This window comes from Hesperophylax consimilis, chromosome 18, assembly GCF_061612785.1.
Source record: "Hesperophylax consimilis isolate HC1 chromosome 18, BYU_Hcon_1.0, whole genome shotgun sequence".
Classification (NCBI taxonomy): domain Eukaryota; kingdom Metazoa; phylum Arthropoda; class Insecta; order Trichoptera; family Limnephilidae; genus Hesperophylax; species Hesperophylax consimilis.
Window position 1 is genome coordinate 9,903,195 of NC_142853.1, and position 23,666 is coordinate 9,926,860.

At 34.7% G+C, this 23,666-nt stretch overlaps 1 protein-coding gene across 3 annotated transcripts in view; it reads left to right on the top strand.

Annotated features, from left to right (window-relative positions):
* Positions 1–12,535, top strand: part of LOC149415332 (uncharacterized) — a 209,848-nt gene extending 197,313 nt beyond the window's left edge. For 2 of the 3 annotated variants that reach the window (XM_089642536.1, XM_089642538.1), the window contains 3 exons: positions 6,119–6,249; positions 6,947–7,180; positions 7,936–12,535. In XM_089642536.1, coding sequence (XP_089498662.1) covers positions 6,119–6,249; positions 6,947–7,180; positions 7,936–8,808 — 1,238 coding nt within the window. In that variant the 3' untranslated portion in view covers positions 8,809–12,535. The remainder of the gene's footprint in view (positions 1–6,118; positions 6,250–6,946; positions 7,181–7,935) is intronic. The other variant, XM_089642537.1, reaches the window with a different exon arrangement.
* Positions 12,536–23,666: the final 11,131 nt, after the last annotated feature.

A 23,666-nucleotide genomic window follows, 5' to 3' on the forward strand; every position in this document is an offset into this window, starting at 1 on the left:
ATGTCGCTCACCAAACTGAGAACTCGAAGCTGGAGAGCGAAGAAGCTCATAGTCAGTGGCAGCATAGAGTGTTTGGCAGCGGAAGAAGAGGGACTGATGCATTGAACTGATCCAGGTCAGTAGCTACCAGAGACTCTTCGTGTAGTGTGGGACCGTGAACTTAATGTATACCTGAACGAATGGCACTGGTTTGACAAGTCTTTCTCTATAGGAGTCACAAAAATGTGGCTATTTTTAAATTCCATTTTATTATATTACCTTGGTTATTTTTCAAAGACGACGCGTCGTGCACTTTGGACGGAATGGAAAAAAAACGCGAATTAAGTGGTTTTTGCAAATGTTAATTTTTTTAATATTTATATTTTTTTTAGTGTAGTACAATAGTTTCTGCATTTTATGTGTTAATTTAAATATGTCAATAGGGCTTGATGGAAGTTTGGCAACGCTGCAAAGTGTGTCGTAATTTGGATGTTCGGCATCGCGTTTTTCAGTTCACTCCTACGCGTTAGCAGAGACGGTTGAGTAATAAGTGACGTTTGGATATATTTACAAAAGTTTGTTATGGCTGACATTCCTCAAGGTATTTTTATTTTAATTTACTAAACTATATATCAATATATCATGTGTGTGAGATTTGAACTAACATCTAATTTTACACTATTTTTGAATTTTTTTGCTTTTAAAATGCATATTTCAATTAGAATTTAGAAACAAAACATCGTTTGTTCCCATTTATGAATATAAAAGTATTGTAGAATGAAGTCTCACCTTTAATGTCATATATAAATTGTGATCATCTTTTGTCCTTCCTTGAACAATTTTGTTATTTTCAGGAAGGCCTATATGCATTCCCCGGAGAGAATTATTCGAGGCATTAAAAGAACGGGGTATATTAAATGCCACTTCTGTGAAATTGAAAGAGTTTTTAATTAATTACGTAACACAAAAATACCACATAGCGGCAGATTCTAACATTTTGAGCCCTACATTTTACAAAAACATTAAGAATTTTTCACTACAATTAATGAAGATATGGAGAAAAAGTTATATTGCGAGGTTTGAAAAACATAATTTAGAGTGGTTGCAAGAAAAGCTAGTTTTCTCCAAATCTTTGGGTAGACCAATAAAAATATTTCAAGAAAGTGGTTCTAGATCAAAGCAGAAAAAAGTGCACGATCTGTTAGAGTCTCGCACTCTTGATGAACTCCAGTTAGCAGCAGAAATGAGTTTTCAAAGCGCAGGAAAAAGTGATACTGCAAAACTCGTAAAACAGATAACATTTTCACCTCGTCGAGCATCAAGAATACGTCACCAACTGAAGTTTTAAGTCTACTAAGAATTCCGTCCAATGGCTCTGGAAATTTGAGTGATGATTTAGACTCCGATGACAACGGAGACACCTTTAGCACCTAGATTTTTTATACGACCATATTTCTTATAAAATATGTGTGTACCTGATTATTGCCCATCTTTTTGTGTTCATAGAAGTGACTTATAATATGTAATATTTATGATTAATATGTTTTATTTTCCCAGACATTTGTATATCTTCAAATTGTATTGAATTATTTGTCGTTGTAAATTTCTACATACTTGTATATTAATATTTTTACGTAAAAATAGTTATAATTCATTAATAAGATAAAAAAAAAAATATTGCACTAATATTTAGCCAGCAAACAATTAATTCGTGTTTTTTCTTCATTCCGTCCACTGTGCGACGGGTCTTTTTTTACGTAACCAATGCGCAGAGAAAAACAAGCTGAAAACATTATAACACTCCTACAGATAAACAAATCGTACATAAATAGCTGCGGGTAAATCAATTAATATTTCTTTTTCTTCCGCAGAAAAATGTTTTATCTTCTGTTCGTTTTCTTTGTGTTAGTAGGTACCTATGACGTAGGAACCTAGGTATAGAAACTCCTCTCCCAACATTTTTTTTATGATTCTAATTACTTATCGCATCTCGCACATTAGCGTCACCAACCAACAGGTAAATACCGGGACAAAAGAACCCAGCCATTTCACATCCCACCATAATGTCAACCCCCCTCACAGCGACCTCCGATCCTGAACAACAGAGAAAAAACGGAATGGCTTCCCTCAAATAAGAGGTCGAGCGGGAGAAAAAACAAAACATGGATTATAATTACTCGTCGGGTAGGTACTCGCTCTTAATAACCACAAATACAGTCGAATAAACCTAGCAGCGGCCATGTTTGAATGTACATATTATCAAAACAGTCATAACCCCAATACAGATCATAACCATCAAAAACGATTATAAAATCACGCTATTTTGTGCCTTACGGACTGGGGGATTTGTACACAAATTGGTGTGTTTAATGTTTGGGATTTACGACGTTTTATTTTCGCGCACTAGTTGACGTTCTTCATTTGAAATATGTACACTTCAATAACCGGCCCCTTTCTTTCAACGGGAAGAAAAACAAGGGACACCATCTACACGCCGTTTCTAGAAACACGGCTACTGCTTTCCCGCTCTATTCTATAGCTGCAGCGCGCAAGGAATATTCGGAAAAATAAGCTGCCCCTTTATAAAAAATCCTTTTCATAAGTGGTTTTAACTATAAAATGCTTACGTAAATAAATGACCTTTTGCGAAGTTTCTCTCAGAATTTTCCGACGAGTTTCGCTGTTCGCGACGGTTTACTCTTTTTGGCAGGGTGTGAGAGATTATGAATATATCTACCTATTTAGTGAAATACCAAAATGACATTCGTACATGTGTAAGTACCTGTTATACCAGAATATTTATTTCACTAAATCATTTAAGATTATTAACTGTAAATCGTAAATAATATTATTACGAGTCTTGTGGAATTGGATGTTTATTGTAAGGTATTTAGCAAATGTAAATTATAAAATTAAACACGGAAATCAAACAAAAAGTGCAGGTATTTGTGTAAGAGTGCGGTATTTTCAGTTGACTTTTGCGATTTATATCGTAGATTCGTAATACTTTTACGAGAATCTGTATTAATATTTAGTATTGAGGGCCATTAAAACACTTAACAGTACCTACCTTAGTGAAAATGATGGCTAGCCAACATAAACGTGTTGTAATTGTTATTTAACACTTTTAAGGAATGCATTCTAAAAGAGTTAATGCTTTTAGCAATATTTCCATTGTCTAAGACCAAATCTTCTACCTAAATCGCGTTTAACAACTTGAAGTAATCGACATTTAGTGCATAATTCACCTCACATCAAATGGATGCATTTTCTCTTTATCTTCGCCTCCCAACAACTTGAAGTAATCGACATTTAGTGCATAATTCACCTCACATCAAATGGATGCATTTTCTCTTTATCTTCGCCTCCCATCAAAGGACGGCGGCCATAACGATCTCCCGCCAAAACGTACGTCAAATAACCGCCGATGATAAAATGCCATCTATCGGATCGCGCGAGCATTTAACTCAAACCAAATTACTCCCAAATTGCTGATTCCCGCGGCAAACACTAGTCGCAAATCTCAAAGTGCTGCAGCGGTGTTAAAAGCGAGGAAATAAGTACGCAAAGCCGCTTAAATCAAAGGGATTTATTTCCCGCGCTTGTAATTTGAACTTGGAACACTCGGGTACTGACTACAGAGACAAAGGCGCTATCTGTCGGCGAGCAATTGTATTAATGCATTCTGTGCGCGGTGGTAATGGTCCAACTTCTCGCATACATCGTCATGAGAGACAGTTCGCGCTTAGTTTAAAATGTAATTTGGGAAGCCCACTTAGGTTTTCTCCTCCCCCCCCCTCCTCCAGCAGACCCAGTATAGTGCAGGAATGGATGGAGTGATGGACGCAAATGATCCTGTTTCGTATTTATTGCAAGAACCCTTCACACGTTGGGGTAAATGGCAATTAAAAGCGTGCATTTGGCAATACACAAAACACTGCATCGGAATGCAAGCCAACATTTCAATTAGATACATACAAGTCTAGCAGAAGGTCTTTTTTAAATATATTTAGGTTAATCTAAGCAACAGCATTATTATGATACTTCAGGAATTAAACTTTTAGACTGGACATTTTAAAAACACCATTTTTGATACACTCGATCGTGACTTGTCTTCCTCAAATTCTTCTGTCTTGCATAAATACTATGTCAAAAATTCTCCTTAAACCCCTTTCTTTATTCCATTTTACCACACAATCATTTGATCAGTTTTCTGGCATGAATTATTTGTTGTGTCTGATAAGGACGGTATTTCAATTAAATTTCAATCATTTTTTTGTTTTTATCATTAATTTATCCTTTTCCAGCTACGAGTAGTTTTAATTCTACTCCGTATCTCATTACAGTGCCAACAAAATGCGTAATAATGAAACAACAATACAAACAAATAAACATCCTTACAAACAAATAAACATCGTTACAAACACTTAGAAACATATGTTTGTCGTTCTTTAATTTGGTGGAAAGTACGAGATGGACACAGTAAGGCTCCCCAAAACCGAGCTCATGATAAAGGAGTTTTGTAAAATACGGCATTACGCCAATAATCCAGAATAATTAAATTTTATAAATAAATGGAAAATAGTTAGGTAATGCTTATTATTTCCAATTAACTGGTCTGAAATTATGTGTGTTGTCCTTGTCTATGTGCAAGGCATTCAAGCCAAGCTTCCGATTTTTTAATTAGATTTTTTTTTAAATTACCGTTGTTTTAGCTTAAGCATGGTTTATTTTGTCTTATTCAGAAGACACAACCTCCAGGACTCCAAACTAGTCATTATTATCTATAATTAAAATGTTGACTTTCTTTAGTAATTATGTGATATTATACATTTCTAAATTCAGCACGTATAAAAAAAATGACTGTCTCAAAACGACGACATATTACGGACTTTTAAAATAGCGTAATAGCGTAAACGTATTGCACAGTGGTTTGCAACTGCTTCCAATTGTCCTTAGCCAGTGAGACCATGGTTTGTGTAGTGATGCATATTGTAATGTGGAAAAGTACCTACCTGGCTTGTCAGATCTGGTCACCAAATACGGCTAAAGCCATTTTTTTGATTCTGAATGGTGATATTCTAAAAGGGCAACTCGAACCCGCGACATCCAAATTCGTAACCACTTAGGTAACTTGTATTCATTTTAAAATTTTACAAAAACATATAACGAAAATACCTGATTTTATTTAGCATGTTTAAGACGCATCTAAAACAAAAACTTCTAACTTTGAAATACTTCTTTAATAGCTGCATTTTAGGCATAGGCGTAGGTCGAAAATTACATATTTTACAATGTAAAATAGTACAATGGGCCTATGGCCTAAGTGCTCGCGGGGAACGTAAGTAAACCGCCTCCGACTATAATCAAGTGTAGTATTAAGAGAAATAATTAAGCTAAAAATATATCTGTACTTAGTATCTTATTTCACAATGAATATACCTAGGTAGAGGGTATGAAAATATATCTATACTTAGTATCTAATATCACAATCAATATACTTAGGTAAAATGTATGAAAATCGCTTTGCAAGCGGAATCGAGATATGGTCGATTTAAGCGCATAAGAGTTTTTTTTTTAATACTTATTTTGTGAATAATTTTATAAATTAATCAAATAATACTGTCACAAATAATTTCAGAGGTAAAATGGTATTTTTAAAGATGATTCTAATATCTTCGATATAAATAAAAATGTAAATGTTTATGAAATCTTAAATTTCCGAAAGTTCTTCAACGATTTCTTTGAAATGTTTACACACCGTTGCATTCGAATAAGCGTATGTTTTTATATATAGATATCACCTGTGACAGGTAAAACATGCTTTTTAAAAACAGCGCTATCTGTTGGACGTAAAAGCAACATGCATTATTATTCTATCTGCACAGACCGACTGAGCCACAAAAACGGGTGGCGGAGGGATACAGCAAGTGCATTACTAATTTTCTAATAAATAATAATAAGTTATTTAATAATTAACAATAACAAGAAGCAAAACTGTAGGAAAAGCTACAATTTAGCTTCATTTTTGTGTTATTATAATTGAAGATTAATCGAAAATTGTGATTAGATTGATAGCTTCACCGACGGGATAATAATATCACACTACAAGTAACGTAATGTTTTTGTTTTTCCCCAGGCATGCACCGCAAGTCTTTGGAGGCAGCCGAGCACCTGAAGGAGGATGCTGCGTCCTCAGATAGAGATGACGCTGGATCAAGGACGGACACCAGCGAGAGAGGAACCAACACGCCCAACCCAGCGCACCTGGTAATTAAAATTCATCAAAATCGATGAATTATTCAAACATAAAAGCAATTAACGTTAAAATCTACGCGTTCAATATACCTTTTGCAAGTTATACTTTAAAATATTAAGATGAATTATTGGTTTGCACCCGTACATGTGCAAAATGAATAATGAATAGTTTTGTCCGTATGAAAACTCAATTCTTTCAAGAAAAGCAAACAAATACAATATTGGATTGAATGTTTGCCTTTCATGAATAATGAATAGTTTTTACACGGACAATATTATTGAATCGCATTCATATTGCGCAAACAAATATAACTTGCAAAAAGTGTATTTTCATAAAATAATGATATCTATGAAAGATGTCAGTTTATCTATCGATTTGTACAGCAAACTTTCGTCTAAATCAAAAGTACACGAGTAAGCGGTTATTTCAGTATTTTAGCGGATTATAACTAGGTGGGTACCTAATCTTTATGAGATGGTTTACAATTACTTTCCAGGTGTCTGAACCATGACCCATACCGCTGTCCTGTGGATGTCTTTCTAGCCATAAATTAGATGCTGCATGATTGGTAGATGTTGCTGAAGCCTACTATGAAATGCAAAATGTATTTCCCACAAGCCCTTGTTATTCTGTCCTTGATTGCAGAGTACCGTAATACTGTAAAAGCCTTACCATCATCACTTGTAAAAACTACTATCCTCATTCCAGACGCCACCCGGCCAATCAGCTCCGCAACAGCAGCTGGGCGCCTCGACGCCCGACCGCTCCGCCCCCTCGCGATCGCCCCCGCAGCCGCCGCCCCCCGAGGGGCCCCGCACACCCGCCCGCGATCAGGTCTACCCAGAGGACCCCGAGGCCTTCAGGAACAACTCTATAGCGTGTCTTAGGGCCAAAGCGCAGGAGCATCAGGCAAGGATATTGGGATCTGGATTATTGCTACAGGTTATTGCTATTTATTATTATCTACGTTTATGTCTGTTTTTTAATGTCATTTATGTTGATTTCCTACAATCATTTAACTATCCAAGTTCCTTCCTACTTAATGATTGCTTCCTATTGATTATTTTCCTCCAATTCCTGTCTCATCCTAACAATCACCTTATTCCAATTCCTTCAGGCATTTTCTTCGTTTTCCATAATATTTTACAGCAGTGGTATGCATTTTCCTACGACTAAAGGTAGGTTATGTGTAGTTTTTCAAGTAAAAATTGTGTATTGAATATTTGAAAATTAAATTTTATATCATATTTTACTGATAGTTGTGGCTGAATAAATGAGCGTACAACTTTCTTGCCGAATTCCCGTAAAAAAATTCTGCGTAAAATTTGTGGCTTTGTTTATTTTTAATTGCGTATTTTTTCTTTTGGTACGTTTTTCTTAGGGTAAACACAGCTTTTCAACCTTCGTGGACGGCACACCTCTGTTATACAGTCCACTTAAACATTTAAAGCTGGATTTAACACACTTCGATATTCGTCTACATGCTGATGCAATATTTTAGGGTTTATAGTACCTGCAGACCCTTTCTCTAAGCATGACTTGTGTCGATAAGAAATTAAGACGGCATTTAGGCTGTAAGATGTGATGGCTGCGCGTCCTATCCACAAAACTATTGCCAACCTCACTAACTGGTTAATTAATCATTTTTGTAATTGTCATTACATATCTTTGCTAATATTCGTGTTTCTTTTCATCAGCAGGTTCGCACACTCGCTAATCTCCAATCATCGGGCATCAGTCCTCCCGGAGGTCTCTGTGACGCCAACGCCAACAGCCTCCATCACCACATGGCCGTGGCACACCACCAGCAAGAAGCCATGCTCATCAACAACCACCGAGAAGCGATCGCTAACCTCAACAACCATCGAGAAGCCATGGCCAACCTCAATAGTCATAGAGAAGCTATCAACCTCAACAATAGAGACCCAATGAATCTAAACAATAGAGATCCTATGAATCTCAATAATAGAGACATTATGAATCTAAACAATAGAGACGCGGCAATGAACCTCAATAATAGAGACGCTATAAATTTAAATAACAGAGATGCAATGAATCTGAACAATAGAGATGCTATGAACCTGAATAACAGGGATGCTATGAACCTAAATAATAGAGATGCCATGAACCTGAATAACCGAGATGCTATGAACCTGAATAACAGAGATGCTATGAACCTGAATAACAGAGATGCTATGAACCTAAATAATAGAGATGCAATCAACCTCAACAACCGAGAAGCTATGAACCTCAACAGAGATGCGATAAATCTCAACAACCACAGAGAAGCTATGGCAAATCTGAACAACCACAGAGAAGCAATGGCCAATCTTAACAACCATCGCGATGTCTTGTCGAGTTTGAACAGTCATCGAGAAGCTATGACCAATTTGAACAATCACAGAGAAGCCATGGCTAACTTGAGCAGTGGACATCGAGAAGCTTTGGCTGGACTAGCCGCTTCCAGGATGGCGCACAGTAGGGAGCAGTCTCCTGATGATACCCATATTGACGTATGCGCAGATAGTCAGCAAGCACCTTCTTCGGTTACTGCAGCGGAGATGTTCTGACAGCAAGTCAAATCGGATGCAGATGACGTTCTCACTACAAGCTAAACAGACATCAATTTGTTTTCTCGATTACAGCTCAACGAAACTGAGCAAACAAATTCCTAATAATCTAATCCATCGAATTATTCGAAAAACAATAACTTATAATCACAGACATTACATAACACACAGTTACTTAATGCTTTCATAATTTCAGAATATTGTTAAAAATAATTTGCAGTTTTTGTCTGTAGTTTCTAAAACCAGTCTAAAATTGAATAACGCACTTTCTAAAAGTTTTAAAATATTTTATATTGTGTGCCACAAGCCAAAAATACTATAAAACAAATAGTGATGTTTCATTAAATTAATAAATAGTTGTTTAAACAGTGACAAGTTTCGACAAATTGTATAAAACACTTTGACTTCAGAAGAAAATAGACAGACTTGTTGTCCATCAGTAGTGGAAAATGATAGTAGTCTTTTGTGAATAATATTTATGATAAAATAATTGTAAATACGAGTCTGATATAAAATGTTATACATCGATCGTTGTACTTAAATCAGTGTTGTGTATTTATTAGACGTGGTAAATAAATTAAGAATCATTATAAATTATTTGATTTCCGAAGCTTGCTGCTTCCACAAGACAAGCTATATTTATTAATAATAACCTGGCGACGTTCTCTATCAAACTTTCTTGTTTTATTTTGCTATTATCTTCGAAATCTATTAATTTACTTGTTTACCCAATTTATCAGATTAACTTAATCAATCATTAATATACCTAAGCTTAATTGAATGACTTGAATTGTTGTGTGGTTGTTGGAAATCCGTTTTTACAGAAATGGATAGCACCATTATTTTTCTACAAAAATTGAATTAGTTTATTGGCAATTCTTTTTTTCTCTCTTTAATATAACATTTTTCTTTGGGTAGCTGGAAGAAAAGCAAAACCGAACCCACTAATTTGTAAGTACTAATAAATAAACCAGTATAATCATTAATATATTACCTACCGACCTACAGATTATGAATATTCATAAAAACCTCATGAAATAATGAAAATCATCGAAATTCCAATGATAATAATTTGTGAAATCAGCATCGATAAAATTAATAAATATATACTTAATTAAATTATAAATAAAATTGTATATTAACATTCCAAAATAATAATAAAGTTCCTGATATTCAACTTAATGATCTACAACTATTTCTTAAACTAACATAGTAAACGATAAAGTTATTACTTTAAGATTTTATTTACGCAATAATAAATTAAATACTGACAAGGACAGGAATCTCAGTTGTATTTTAAGCTCAGCTTGAGAGATATTTACGTTCGTCAAGTTGCTATCTGGTAGGAACCCTGACAGGATAAGCCGACTGATAACATCCCTGAGTACTGAAATACCTGCCCTTAAAAAGTCGCACCAGCTCACGTGCGATATTATACCTAAATGGTGATAAAATAATGCATAATTCAGTGGCAAACTAACTAATTGAAGAGATCTCAAGAAATTTAATGAAATTTACGTCAGAATACAACTTAACATTCTATGTGTTTATGACTAAGTGATCAGTCAATCTTAGTCAATCAGAATTCTTTCTCATACTAATGCTGACTTTCCCATTAAAATTTCGTTAAATTATTGCTGTCATCCAGCAGGCTTACAATGTCAAACATGTTAAATGTCAAATACATATGATTTATTTTGCCAGCAATTTGATTTACATTGGAACATTTTTTTTATTGGAAACCCGTCTATACAGAAAATGGACACCACTGTTTATACCGCTAGTAAACAACAATAAAAAAAACATATTTTGTGAATCGCTACTTTGAGTACTTGTATTTTTTTAATTTTAAATATTGGTCTTACAAGTAATGTGCAAGTTAATTTACCATCGAAAAATATTAGTTTCAAACATTCTGCGGAGTGAATATAAAATTAGTATTGTGGCAGGTTTAAATACAATGATTTTGAGAAGTAAAAACAAATAAATTTCTATAAATATGGCCTAATAATGGTTCGTCATTATTAACATTAATTATTAGGAAAACTTTTAATATATTATGGTAATATACCTGAAAATTGTGTAGAAAATTAATAAAAATGTATATTTAAAACTTGTAAATAATATGATAAATATAATTTAACTATTATAGGTCAACGGTAACCCTTTGTGCAAACAAGAAAAAAAACTATTATAATAACGATTTCTTTTTAATCGTAGATTTAGTTAAGTCACTATGAATAAGTGCAATATTGGTTATGTTAATTAATTAAAATGTTATAAGTATCTTAAAATGCAATGTAATAGGTTCATATTGTGATTCTTTAGATAAGTTATTTTCATTATACTGTATATTTATGGCCTGTCATGTCCCGAAATTCGATAAGTATGTGTTTGTAAGGTTTAATTTACCTAGAAATCAGTATATTATTATTCTTATTTAAAATTGATTCAATCTAAATATGGAATGCGTTCTCTTTACAGGAATCAGTCTAACGTTGGAATGCGTTGTATTTTTTTCAGAATATACCTACTTAAGATAGAATCCGTCAAAATATTGAATGCTTTTTCCTTACAGAATCTACAAATAAAGTCAGTGTAAAGTTGGAACGCGTTCTATTTTTTCAGAATATACTTAAAATAGACGCAGTTTAAAGATGGAATAGTTAATTTTACAGAATGTACTTAAAATAGACGCCGTTTAAAGATGGAATAGTTAACTTTACAGAATGTACCTACATGAAATAGAAGCATTTTAAAGATGGAATGCGTTAACTTTAAATAATGTACTTAAAACAGAAGCAGTCTACAGATGGAATGCGTTATCTTTACATAATGTACTTAAAATACACGCAGTTTAAAGATGGAATGCGTAATCTTTTCATAAATGTACGATAGAAGGTGACTAAAGATGAAATGCGTTACATTCAATAAAATAGTATCAGTCTAAATGTGGAATGCGTTGTGTAAAAATGTATTACAATAAATTGCATTCAAATCATTCAACTATGTACTAACTATTGGTTACGTGTAGTTTACAGTCAAATCACATTAATAAAATACTATTAATATCGATCATCTATATATTCTGTTTTACTTGTGTTTTAATGCGACTGAAGCAAGCCTAATATTTTTGGTTCAAACATCTTTTAAAATGAAGTAGGTAATGGCATATATATTCTGGAAACAATAAAATTTCTACTGAAATTTGCAGTTAGTTAGTTCACTCTGACGCTGGGCGCTTCAAATATAAATTAAACCATTGCAATTAATAGATATAAATGCAATAGAAAAATATCTTTAGGTACATTCACTCGAGCGATTTATGGCATATTATGCCAAGTTTGCAAAACGTTTTATATGTTCATAATGTGCCAATTTTATAGAACATATAAATATGGGATAAGCGGTCAAATCTAGGTGGATTCATTGATTTTAAACTGCAGTAATCAGTTTCATACGTTTCCATATTAACTTTTTGAGGAATGGTATTCATTAAATAATATGGTAAATGTATATATATGACACCAATCGCTCGAGTGGATGATATGTTATTTAATTTATTTACTACTCATATCCAATTTCGGTTAATGTCAATAAATATTAAATATAGTTTTCGCTTGAACCTATCAGAGTTGTCATGTTGTGAATTATTTCTGTGACAAATATTACGTGTACGAATGTAGAAACTTAGAATTAATTAATTTAATTGTAATGGAAAACTTCAATATTAATACAATATAAATATTTACAAAAATTATTCGCTCTTTCATTTTGTTTACAACAATTTTTTGTACTATCTATTTAGCAGGTAGGCAACCTAAAAACTTCTGGCTTCCACAGGATAATGTAGCCACAACAGTAAGTAATAGTTATTATTGGATAGAAAAGGAATACTGGAGATTTTCGCCTCGCAATTTTTATTCACAGTATAAAAACAGTGTATAAAAGCATCACAAAAATCATCTCGTAAAAAGGTACGAAGCATGCTTTCACTTCACAGCTCTTAAGTTTAAAATTCATATGTATCCAAGATGGTTAAACACACCCGTGTTGTAGGTTGTAGTCAGTAAAGAGATAAGCCTGTAAAAGAATATCGACAGATTTGAAAGAAAGATAATGTCGCAAATAATTTGCGTCGGGAATAAGACATTTCGACTCACAGTTCCAGGTAGCGTAGTATTTACAAAGCCTATTCTATTTAATTCACGGTGAGGACTGAACAGAATAGCTTTTGTTTTTGCAAACCCAACCTAATCTATTGACTGCATTACATCAGACTGCTATCATGATGTATATTCATATCGTATTAGTAAGATAAAGTTTATGGACTGAAATCATAGAGGCTTTGTAAATGATTGTGCAAAAACAAAAGATAGGAACTCTATCACAGTCGCCCCGTAACTAAATGGTATGCGTTTTGTAAATAATTTTGCACAAATAAAACCTACTCTATTCCAATGTCACGGTGACTGAAATAATATAGGCTTTGTAAATGATTGTGCCTAAAAAAAGCTACTCTATTACAGTCGTCACAGTGGCTGAAATCGTATAGGCTTTGTTAATGATTTTACACAAACAAAAGCTACTCTATTATATTCGTCACCGTGACTAAAATGGTATAGGCTTAAAGCATTCAGAGAGGTCAATAAAATTGATTATAATATGATCAAGAAATAAGTTACGAATTTGAAAATTTGATCAATTTCACCCAAATTAAGATAACATTGAACTTATATAATTATGCAAGTCATAGAGAAAAGTAAAACACAAGAAGTTCCTTGTGAGCGTATTTCTTGGTCCAAATGTTTGTCTAATCGAGGCTGATACCTCCCCACAAAACTGTATTTTCTAAATTGAAATGGATGGAGATTTATGATATCAGGTGCGAGTCTGAGTGAGATGGAACGCTGGGCTGTTGGGTTAAATTAAAAATTTGTTACCATTCAAATTTGTATGGAATGCACTTCTATTTAGTGTTATATTATTTATTCTATGGTGCAAGTAGAGTTTATTAGTACATAAGTAGACCTTACACCATTATAAGAGCACGTAGACACTCTCATAACACACTTAATAAAGTAGCCACTGAGGTGACTGTTCTATGTTGCTTTAGGATTCCGATTCATCTCCGGTGAGTTGCACAATTCACAACTGAACAAGGTGGGGCAAACACAGCGACGGAAGCAAGTAGCTAAGGCATCCAATTTGGGAGACCGGCATGGGTACCGCTGCCCGGTAACCATTTAATGAACAACCAACACCCCTGCCATATGTCACCCCAAGAGGTTCGCTACGTTTGGTAACGTAGCAGGTGTGCCCGGGTTTAAGGGGTGAGCTTTGTCTACTGCTTAGCGGGCCAGATCGGGAAAGACTGGTTGAGGGAGACCTTTTGACTTCTCCAGCCGGACTCTCGACCTATCGCCTTGCCCCGCTGTGGGAGGGATGGTCCTTCACTCCTGGACACATTGACCCTCAGACTTATTTTCCTTTCCAGATTTACCTCTCATTCCTTTACCTAAAAATACCTTCCACGCAGCATCCCTAAAGACGACATAGTAGGCCTTGAGGGATATTTTTTTCCTCAGGGTCTCCTGTGTGCAGATAGTGTAAAAAATACAAAAAATAAGAATATTTTAAATTACAATTTTAATTTTTTGTCGAAATTGCATTGCATCTTTATCATTGGGAAACTAGAAGAGCAGACCTAAAGATTTATCCTGAAGCACTGAGCAATACAATTTAGTCTAAAAATGCACACCACCATTGTTTGATATTTCTATTTTTGATACTGACAATTTGTGATGGAATTCAATTTGAATTATTTATCGAAACACTTTAAAACATTTATCTATTTTTTTGTTACCACCCTGATACCACAAAAATTGTACATGTTTAGCATAATTTAAGAAAAAAATTGTGCCACTCTGAAGATAACTACAACCGCTACAATTTTATTACTTATAGGCTACAACCTGTAAAGGTAAAAAATTAAATCATTTTTTTTAAATCATACCCATAATATTTTTACTTGGAAATTGAATCTTGAAAGATTTTGCACAAATTCACTTACACCACTTGTTACAATCTGTGAGGTTACTTAAATAGTTTTAGTAGGGATAAAAATCTATGGGTTAAAAAAGTAATTTGGTTAGTTCCTCTTTGATACCTACATATCCGAAAAAGCATCAAAAACTTTTTTTAAAAACGCATTGGCGTCATAAAATTAGCAAACCTTTTTGTGTGGGTAAAAATTTCCTAATTAAATCAAAATTGGTTTCCATTTTCCTACCTGTTGTAAAGTAAGAACATAAAGCATGTCATATTTTTCAGTTCAAATCTCCGGTAAAACCGGTAGTGAAGCTAGTAAAACTTTGCTAACTTTGAATAACAATTTACGCCACAATTGTGATTATAACTTTCATAATTCAGATTCTAATATTTTCATATACGTGTTAAAAATAGTTCACAAATACTAATCCCACGGCATAATCCATTCCTTGGAAAATTCTAATAAGTTTGTAGGTACAAAACATAAAATCAGCGTTTCGCAAAGTGTGGTTCGCAACCGAATCGGGTCGCTTAATAAAGCTCTTGAAATCCAGGTGCTTTGGTTAGGGTTTTAATCTTTTCGCGAAACTCTAAAATATTAGTAAATAATTTTGAATCTGGGCATTCGAATAAATGTTTCAATCAATAGAGGCGGATTGTCAAGTTTCTATTCACCCGTAAAATATTATTAACGAGAAACAGCATCACACTTCTCTAAATTATTTGTTTTAGTTTGTTTTGTGCACTTTTTCACAGCAATAATAATTGATTCTTTGTTATTGTTATAATATTACCTACTTGAAAACGGTATAGAAATTAATTTGTTTTATCTTGTTAATGGTTGGGTCAGTAGATATAGGCGAAAAAATTACGGCTTTGTGATCGGATGATCGGAGAATGGCAAATATATGACGGGAAAGTGAATAGTAGTAGAAGTCGGGGACGCCCTAGTAAAACTCGGCACAATCTCACACAGAGCGGCTCAACATAGCCCAAAAAGGAGTATACTAAAGACAATTAATATTGTTATAATAGTGTTAATAGTGATCAAGAGATTACAAGCTTTGGAATCCCCCAAGGTACAGTGCTTGGACCAATTCTATTTACTATATATGTAAACGATATTTTTTTTCAACCCTTACATGGTCAAATTACGTCATACGCCGATGATACAGTATTAATAATAAGTGATACGACTTGGGAAAATGTAGAATTAAAGGCCACAGAAGACATCAACACGCTCAAGAATTTTTTTGACACTAATTTACTGTCACTTAATAAAGAAAAGACATTTGTAATTCCATTTGCAATCCATACAAATGATACTCCTAAAAATTTTAACATTGTCATACATAATAATACTAAAATTCACAGCCAAAACTATTGCAAATCAAACTGTACAGTACTAAAAACAACAAATAAAATTAAATATCTAGGAGTAATTATTGATAAAAATCTGAAATGGAAGGAACAAATATGTCAAGTAGTAAACAAAATTAATATATATATTTTTAAGAATTAGAAACTTTCTGTCGATAAAAAATCTATAGGTATTTAATTTACTATGCCTTAGTTCAATCCACTTTACAATACGCTATTATTAGTTGGGGATCCGCGTATAAATGTAACCTTCTTCCAATTGAAATTATACAAAGAACAATTATTAAAATTATATTAAAAAAATCCTTTGACTACCCAACAGAACGCCTGTTTGAAGAATTTCAAGTACCTACATTTAAAGACCTATATATTAAAAACTCATTAATCCAAATTATAAAAGAAAAAGATAAATATCAATTTTTAAATGAAAACAGAACGCGACTTAGACATGTTTTTCTATGCCCAAAACTAAATACGTCTTTTGCCCAACATCATTATACTTACCAGGGAAGAACTTTTTTCAATCGTCTACCAAAAGAAATCAGAAGCATTAATGATAAAACCCGAATACTGCTCTCTGTCAAGAGACATTTTAAAAATATTCTGAAACAAAAAACTACTGTCACTTAATTAATCTCACAAATATCCTTAGTTTTCCATAACTTCCTTTCTTTTTTAAATTTAATAAATTAATATATTATCCTACACTACTATCAAAAAAAATACTACAGCAAACATACATTTATGTAAAAAGAATTATTTAAGTACTAACTAACAACAACATTTATGTACACTCCCCTTCCATACACAAGCAAATGCTTTCAATGGAAGAGTAGTAAAAAAATACAAGATGTAAAATGAATTATGTACCATGTAAACATATTATTAAAAATAAAAAATAATTACAAAAAAAAAAAAAAAAAATCTAAATGTTCCTCTTCGAACTCCGGCAGAAGAAGTATTTAAAAACATTGCAGTCTACAATTTATAGAATTTAAAAAAAAAAACTTTATTTAAATTAAAAAAAACATATCTGAATACTCCACTGTCCAACATAAATACACAACCAGGGCAATAAGCCAAAATATACTGGTTACTCCCAGTTCGAATACATCTTTTGGACAAAGAAATATTAAATTCTATGCTACGAAACTGTATAATGCAAATAAGACAGCAAAATAACGGAAATTAATAAATTCAAAACAAAGATGAAAACATGGCTGGGTGAAAAAAGTGATAATCAACTTAAAAAACATTACGAGGTTGACTTAAAGACAACTTGAAACTAAATACAATTAAAAAAACTACAGGCCTCCTCAGAACAGGAAACCCTAGTGAGAACTGCGAAAAAAAATTCTACTTACACCTACATCATTTTCAAACTTTGCCATTGAAATTAATAAAAAATAATTTTTAAAAATTAAATAAAAACAAAATGACAGAAGAGTGTGTATGAATGTGAATGAAGCAATTAAAGAGTTCCGATATGGAATTGTGCTGCAATTCATACTCTCTTCATAAATTTTCGTGAACGGCGTGATAGTATAATATATAAGTATAAATGGATACTTGAAATAATAACTCCTTCACACAAAATCTTTTATTTAAACTAAAAAGGTACAATCACACAGGAACGAGTGTGTAGGACGGCCAGGAGACCAACGTCCTCTCTATTATGCTCTCAAATTATCTCTGTTCTCGAAACTTTATGGATCCCACTGCATCGGTACCAGAGATGTGCTTTATTTCAAATAAATCCATATCAAATGGAAATGCAAAATGCAAAATGGCCATTTACCATTTTGCATTTTAAATGCTTTTCTAAAAACCATTTTGCATTTTAAATGCCTTTCTCAATGTATTTTCCATTTTAAATGCTTTTTTGCAACATTCTTCCTACTATCTCCACTCATCTTTTTTTCATAAGCCCCAAATATCAGTGGGTCCTCAACCTCGCTATGAGAGATAATTTACATTTGTCAAGTTGCTCTCTGGTAGGAGCCCTGGCAATTGAGTGATACCATTACAAAAAATACTGATTCAAATACTGAACATGGGGCCATGAAGCTATAATATTAAATGTTAGATAGCAGTTTCTACGTTTTTACGTTGGCAACGTTAGTCCTGCGCAAATTTTTTGTGGTTTCATAATCTGTAGTCGTGGTGTTTTTGGATTTACCATCATGTAATAATAATAATAATAATAATAATAAGGAAATGAATTTTTTTTTCCCATTTGATCTCTGGTGAGTTGACGTGTTGTTGTTCTTGTATTGTTTTGTATTTATTTTGCTTATATAATGCACTTACATAATGTTGATTGACTAGATGATCATTTGTGGAAAAGTGAGTGGAAGGGTTAAGTTTTTCCTTTGGGGAAGATTTAACCCGGACAACTAAATCGGAAGTTTAAAAAAAAAAAAAGAATTTGGCATTCTCAGACTATAAAAATATTACCATTCGTTATTTCGGCTACTGGCATTATACCTAGCTCTCTAATTAAAAATTTAGGCGTATTAGATCTATCAAAAAATTTATATATAAAGATGCAAAAGTCGGTCATTTTGAATACATGTAGCATAATAAAAGATTTTTTAAATATTTATGTTGAGGGATCAGTAGGATTTATAGGCCCTGTTAGAAGTTCTACCGAGCCGAACCCTCTGATTATTGATCTTTATCTTTAATATTAAAAATACTAAAGATAAAGATCACAAATTTAGCCACTCAGGCATTTACCAACTATGTTGCAATGATTGTCAATCGTTCTACATAGGTAAGACAACTAGAAATATAAATATTAGAATCACCGAACATTTAAGATGTTTAAATAACAATAATTTTTCGGAGTTTGCCAATCATCTCATTTCCACCGATCATACTTTTAGTAAAGATACAGGCGTTAAAATTCTTCACCGTAGTAAGAAAGGCAAAAAATTAGATAATTTAGAAGCACTTGAAATCAGAAAAGCCATCAATAATAACTCCAGTATAATAAATAACCAAATTAATCTGTCTTATAGTCCTATTCTTGACATATTTCCAGTTAACCGCTCTGTTCTTCCTGGAATTCCCGTAATTACCCCTTCCACTTTGTCGACATCTCTCTCAAACACTTAACATTTTTGTATTTATGTGTCAATATTTTGTGTAGTAGATTAGTTTTAAATATTCTCCTGACGAAGGAAGGGATCTTCCGAAACCGGTAGAGTGAAAATAAAACTATCGTGGTCAAAAACAAATTTATGTGTTTTTATTATAAATTATTTTCCCATTTGATCTCTGGTGAGTTGACGTGTTGTTCTTGTATTGTTTTGTATTTATTTTGCTTATACCTATAATGCACTTACATAATGTTGATTGACTAGATGATCATTTGTGGAAAAGTGAGTGGAAGGGTTAAGTTTTTCCTTTGGGGAAGATTTAACCCGGACAACTAAATCGGAAGTTTAAAAAAAAATAATAATAATATTAATAATGGATAATTTGTAGAGCGCCGTTTTTGTGAAAAATCACCTCAAGGGCGCTGTACAATTTATTTCCTAGGATCTACATTTGTTATTTAGACCAACTGTGCCAGCACGAGGTTCGTCATCCGTTCAGGCATGTGTCTGCCGCCAATATAGCGCTGACATGTGTCTGCTGCCAATAAAGATCGCTGACACAACATCCTCACATAGACAACAAACCTTGGCAGCACCGCTGTGACGCTCGACGAAGACAGAAGATGGAGACTCTGCTGCAAGAGTCCTAGGTAGCGAAGGAACTGTACCAGCTGCTGCAGGGAGAGAGACTACCCCGTCCACCAACTGTGCCAGCACGAGGCTCGTCATCCGCTCAGGCATGTGTCCGCCGCTAATATAGCGCTGACATGTGTCTGCTGCCAATAAAGAGCGCCGACACAACATCCTCGACGGCCGGCATAGTCCAGTGATAACGCATTGGACTGCCATTCCGAAGGTCGCGGGTTCGAACCCGGCGTGCGCAAATAAATTTTATTTGATCAATTTGTGTTATTTCACAATTAATTAATTAAAATAATATATGGTATATTTGCGGCACGTTCCAGAGTGGAAGATACTACCAGTATCGCCCTGGTGTAAGACCACCATTCAGAATTGAAACGTTGCTCCAAATGGCTTTAGCCGTGTTTAGTGACTAGATCTGAATAGCCAGGTACTTCCCCACCTTCCTCTTTCCCTTCCCCACTTACCTTCAGCCTCACAACATCCCCCAATTGGGGATGCCATAGTCTCACTGGCTCCAGACGGGAGCAGTTGGGACTCTTGTGAGGCATTCACTGTAAAAAAAAAAAAAAAATCCTCACATAGATAACAGACCTTGGCAGCACCGCTGTGCAAAATCACCTCATCCTAGTCTACCTTAGTCTCTCCAGTCACCTCCCAGCCTTTCATGCTACCTAATGCATCCTCTCGACCCTTTCAGACTCCTTCCTGGCTCCAATACCTAAATAAAATCCAGCAAAATAAATTAAAAATTCTTTCTATTTCTATTATCCGACGATTTCACACCTCTGTCTCAGACCCTTAGGGCTTGCTTATCGCAGGCTATCATAAGCAAAATCTTGAACCAAAGTCAAAGTGAAGTTTATGTGTGTCATCTGTAACAAAATACATAAACAAAAACAGAAAATAAAAACAAAAACAGAAAATAAAAACAAAAACAGAAAATAAAAACAAAAACAAAAACAAAAACTTTAAACAAAATATGGCTTATTTGTCCTCCAGGCAGACATCCTCGGTTGAAAAGGTCCCGTAAATCCCGACACCACTTGACACTTGAGGCAGGTATAAAATCTTCGACTGCATTGAGAATCTTTGTTCTAGCTTCACTTTCAAAATTTAATCGGTTTAAAATGCTATAATAATTGCAAATTCCGGCTAAACGGTAGAAGTTACGCGCATTTCGTGAAATAAGAAGGTAAGCACTATATAAAACACGGATGCTGAACATTTTTAAGCGATCTTTTAACAAGGGAAACCTTCTGAAAGGATTAAACAAACCGGAGCGGTTAAAACTCGTCCGCTCTCGTAAGTGAGAGAGTTAGCACATCTTGGCAAATCGTACTTGACGGTAAAACTATTGATGACGGTACGCAATTTTGAGGAGTTGGTAATGTTCCATTCCCCAACTCCAACAACCATTCGGCAAACGCAGTCTGGTCGCTCGCAGTACGCATATTGATTTTTAGATGGATCGTTTTAAATAATCTCCAAAGCGGACTCCTTTTGATGGACGATGCAACAATTTTTCCGCGGGAAGCTCTACGACAAACAGGCAAGACTTGTCTAAAATCTCCGCCTAAAACGATAACTTTCCCGCCAAAGGGCAGTTCGTTTTTCATTACATCTCTTATCGCACGTTCTATCATTTCAAAAGCTAAAATAGGAGCCATCGGAGCTTCATCCCACAATATTAATTTGGCGTTTCTTATTAAAGTTTTATTTTTATTTGAAAGTCGACACGTCATCGAACTATTTAAATTTAAAGGCAAATTGAATGCAGTGTGGCACGTTCTGCCACCAGGAATCAAAATTGCGGCTATTCCAGTCCAAGCTACGCAAAACGCTGAACCCCTGCGATTGCAACGAATGAACTAATGTTTTGTACAAAAAAGTCTTTCCTGCTCCTCCTGCACCATCGATGAAGAAGCACCTAGAAGAACCTTCAATCGATCTATCCGAGAGCACTTGAAGGATTGAATCAAACACTTCTCGTTGTTGGGCGTTCAACAATGACTGCATCTCAGATGCCAGGTTTCCTTCATTTACATTTTCTGCACGACTAATGTCTATATTCACAGTTCTATCAGGTTCCGGTAAACCTTGTGCGATGCAAGAAGAACCTTCGTTCAGGAGGGCGTCACTTATTTCGAGAAGTGCCAGATTCACCGCCAAGTCTGCACTATCAACATTTCTGAGAAAATCTTCTGACATGGCTGATTTGAAAGTATTCCAAATTTGCAGTGGATCAGAGGGAAGACAGTGAACTAAAATGACAACAAAAAGATTTCTAAGTGCCTTCGGCATCATGAAAACAACCCCTTCTTCTAAACACTTTACCCATTCGTTGATATTATCCGTCAGTCCCAATTCACGGGCTGCATCACTGAAAGTAGGAAGAATGACGCCGTCAACCGTTCGGAGATGTTCATAAGAAGTAGCACCTTTGACTTTCAATAAGAGAATTCTGAGATGATAAAGTTCTCGATTGCGTGGTGAAATGGAAACAATTCGCCCGATAACTTTGTCGCTCCCTTGTTTGTGTTTTTTCCAGATCTTATTGCTGTTGAAAACAAAAAAAAATCGGGATATCCTGGTAAAAATAGGAATGGGCAGAGTCATCTAATCGATTCTAATTGTACCAAGCAGTTAAAGTCGTAATGTGGCTGAGCGCTAGTGCTTCTTCTTCATTTCCTTCTCTGAAATAAACCTGTTCTCCGCCCGGCAAATTTACACCAAGTAAAATTGTGGTATGGGACTGACCGTGAATTGGATTTTCAAGAATATTCCAAGCTGCTTCCGGGGCGCTGATGAACCTACAGTCCAAAAACTGACTAATTTCATCATGAACGATCGCACTGTTGCTGGTGCTCTCAGCTGCTTCCTGAAGAAGTCTTATTTCCATGCGAGCACAATCGTGACCCTTGGCGAGATACTTATGAATATATTTGATTGCAACGACGGAGGAACAAATTTCTGCATTAATGTGGGCGTTGAATTTTCTTGTCAGATATGAGTTGAAGGGCACGACAAACCTATTGTCTACTTTGAGACTACGACACAAATGATCCTCTGCACTATTGTCACGCCGTTTGTACACCGGGTAGCCGTTTAAATCCGCTTCAGTCTCTTCGCGAAATGCTTTAGGAAATTTCTTAGAGCATTTCCCGTCAACCATACAAATTGAGTTAGGATTGACTACGCCGCATGGACCGTGAATATTATGCTTTAGAATCATCCTATATAAATCCTGATCCCTCTCTCTGTCGGGTAACTCTGCACTGATGACACTATCTATATCTGACGGGGAATACAACTTGTCTGAATCACCAAGAGTGAACAAACCGTGAAGATGCGGCAAACCTCTCTTTTGTTCCTCAATTACGTAAAAGTACGCTAAAAACCTTACCGAACACTTCCCTTTTAACAATATCATCGATGAACTCTTCAACCTTCAGCTGGAAAACTCGTCATTGACGATGTACTGCTGAAACAACTTTCCTGAAGAATGAATGGGGTTGAAAATAGCACGCCTAATAGCAATTTTGTGAGAATAAAATTGGAGTAAAGTGACATTCTTCCGAACTCCAGTCGCAAAATCTGGGTGGTGCTGAAGATCTGGTGACCACGCGCATTCTCCTGAAGGAAATAGCAAAGGAAAGACCATGGAATCTAAATTTGGAG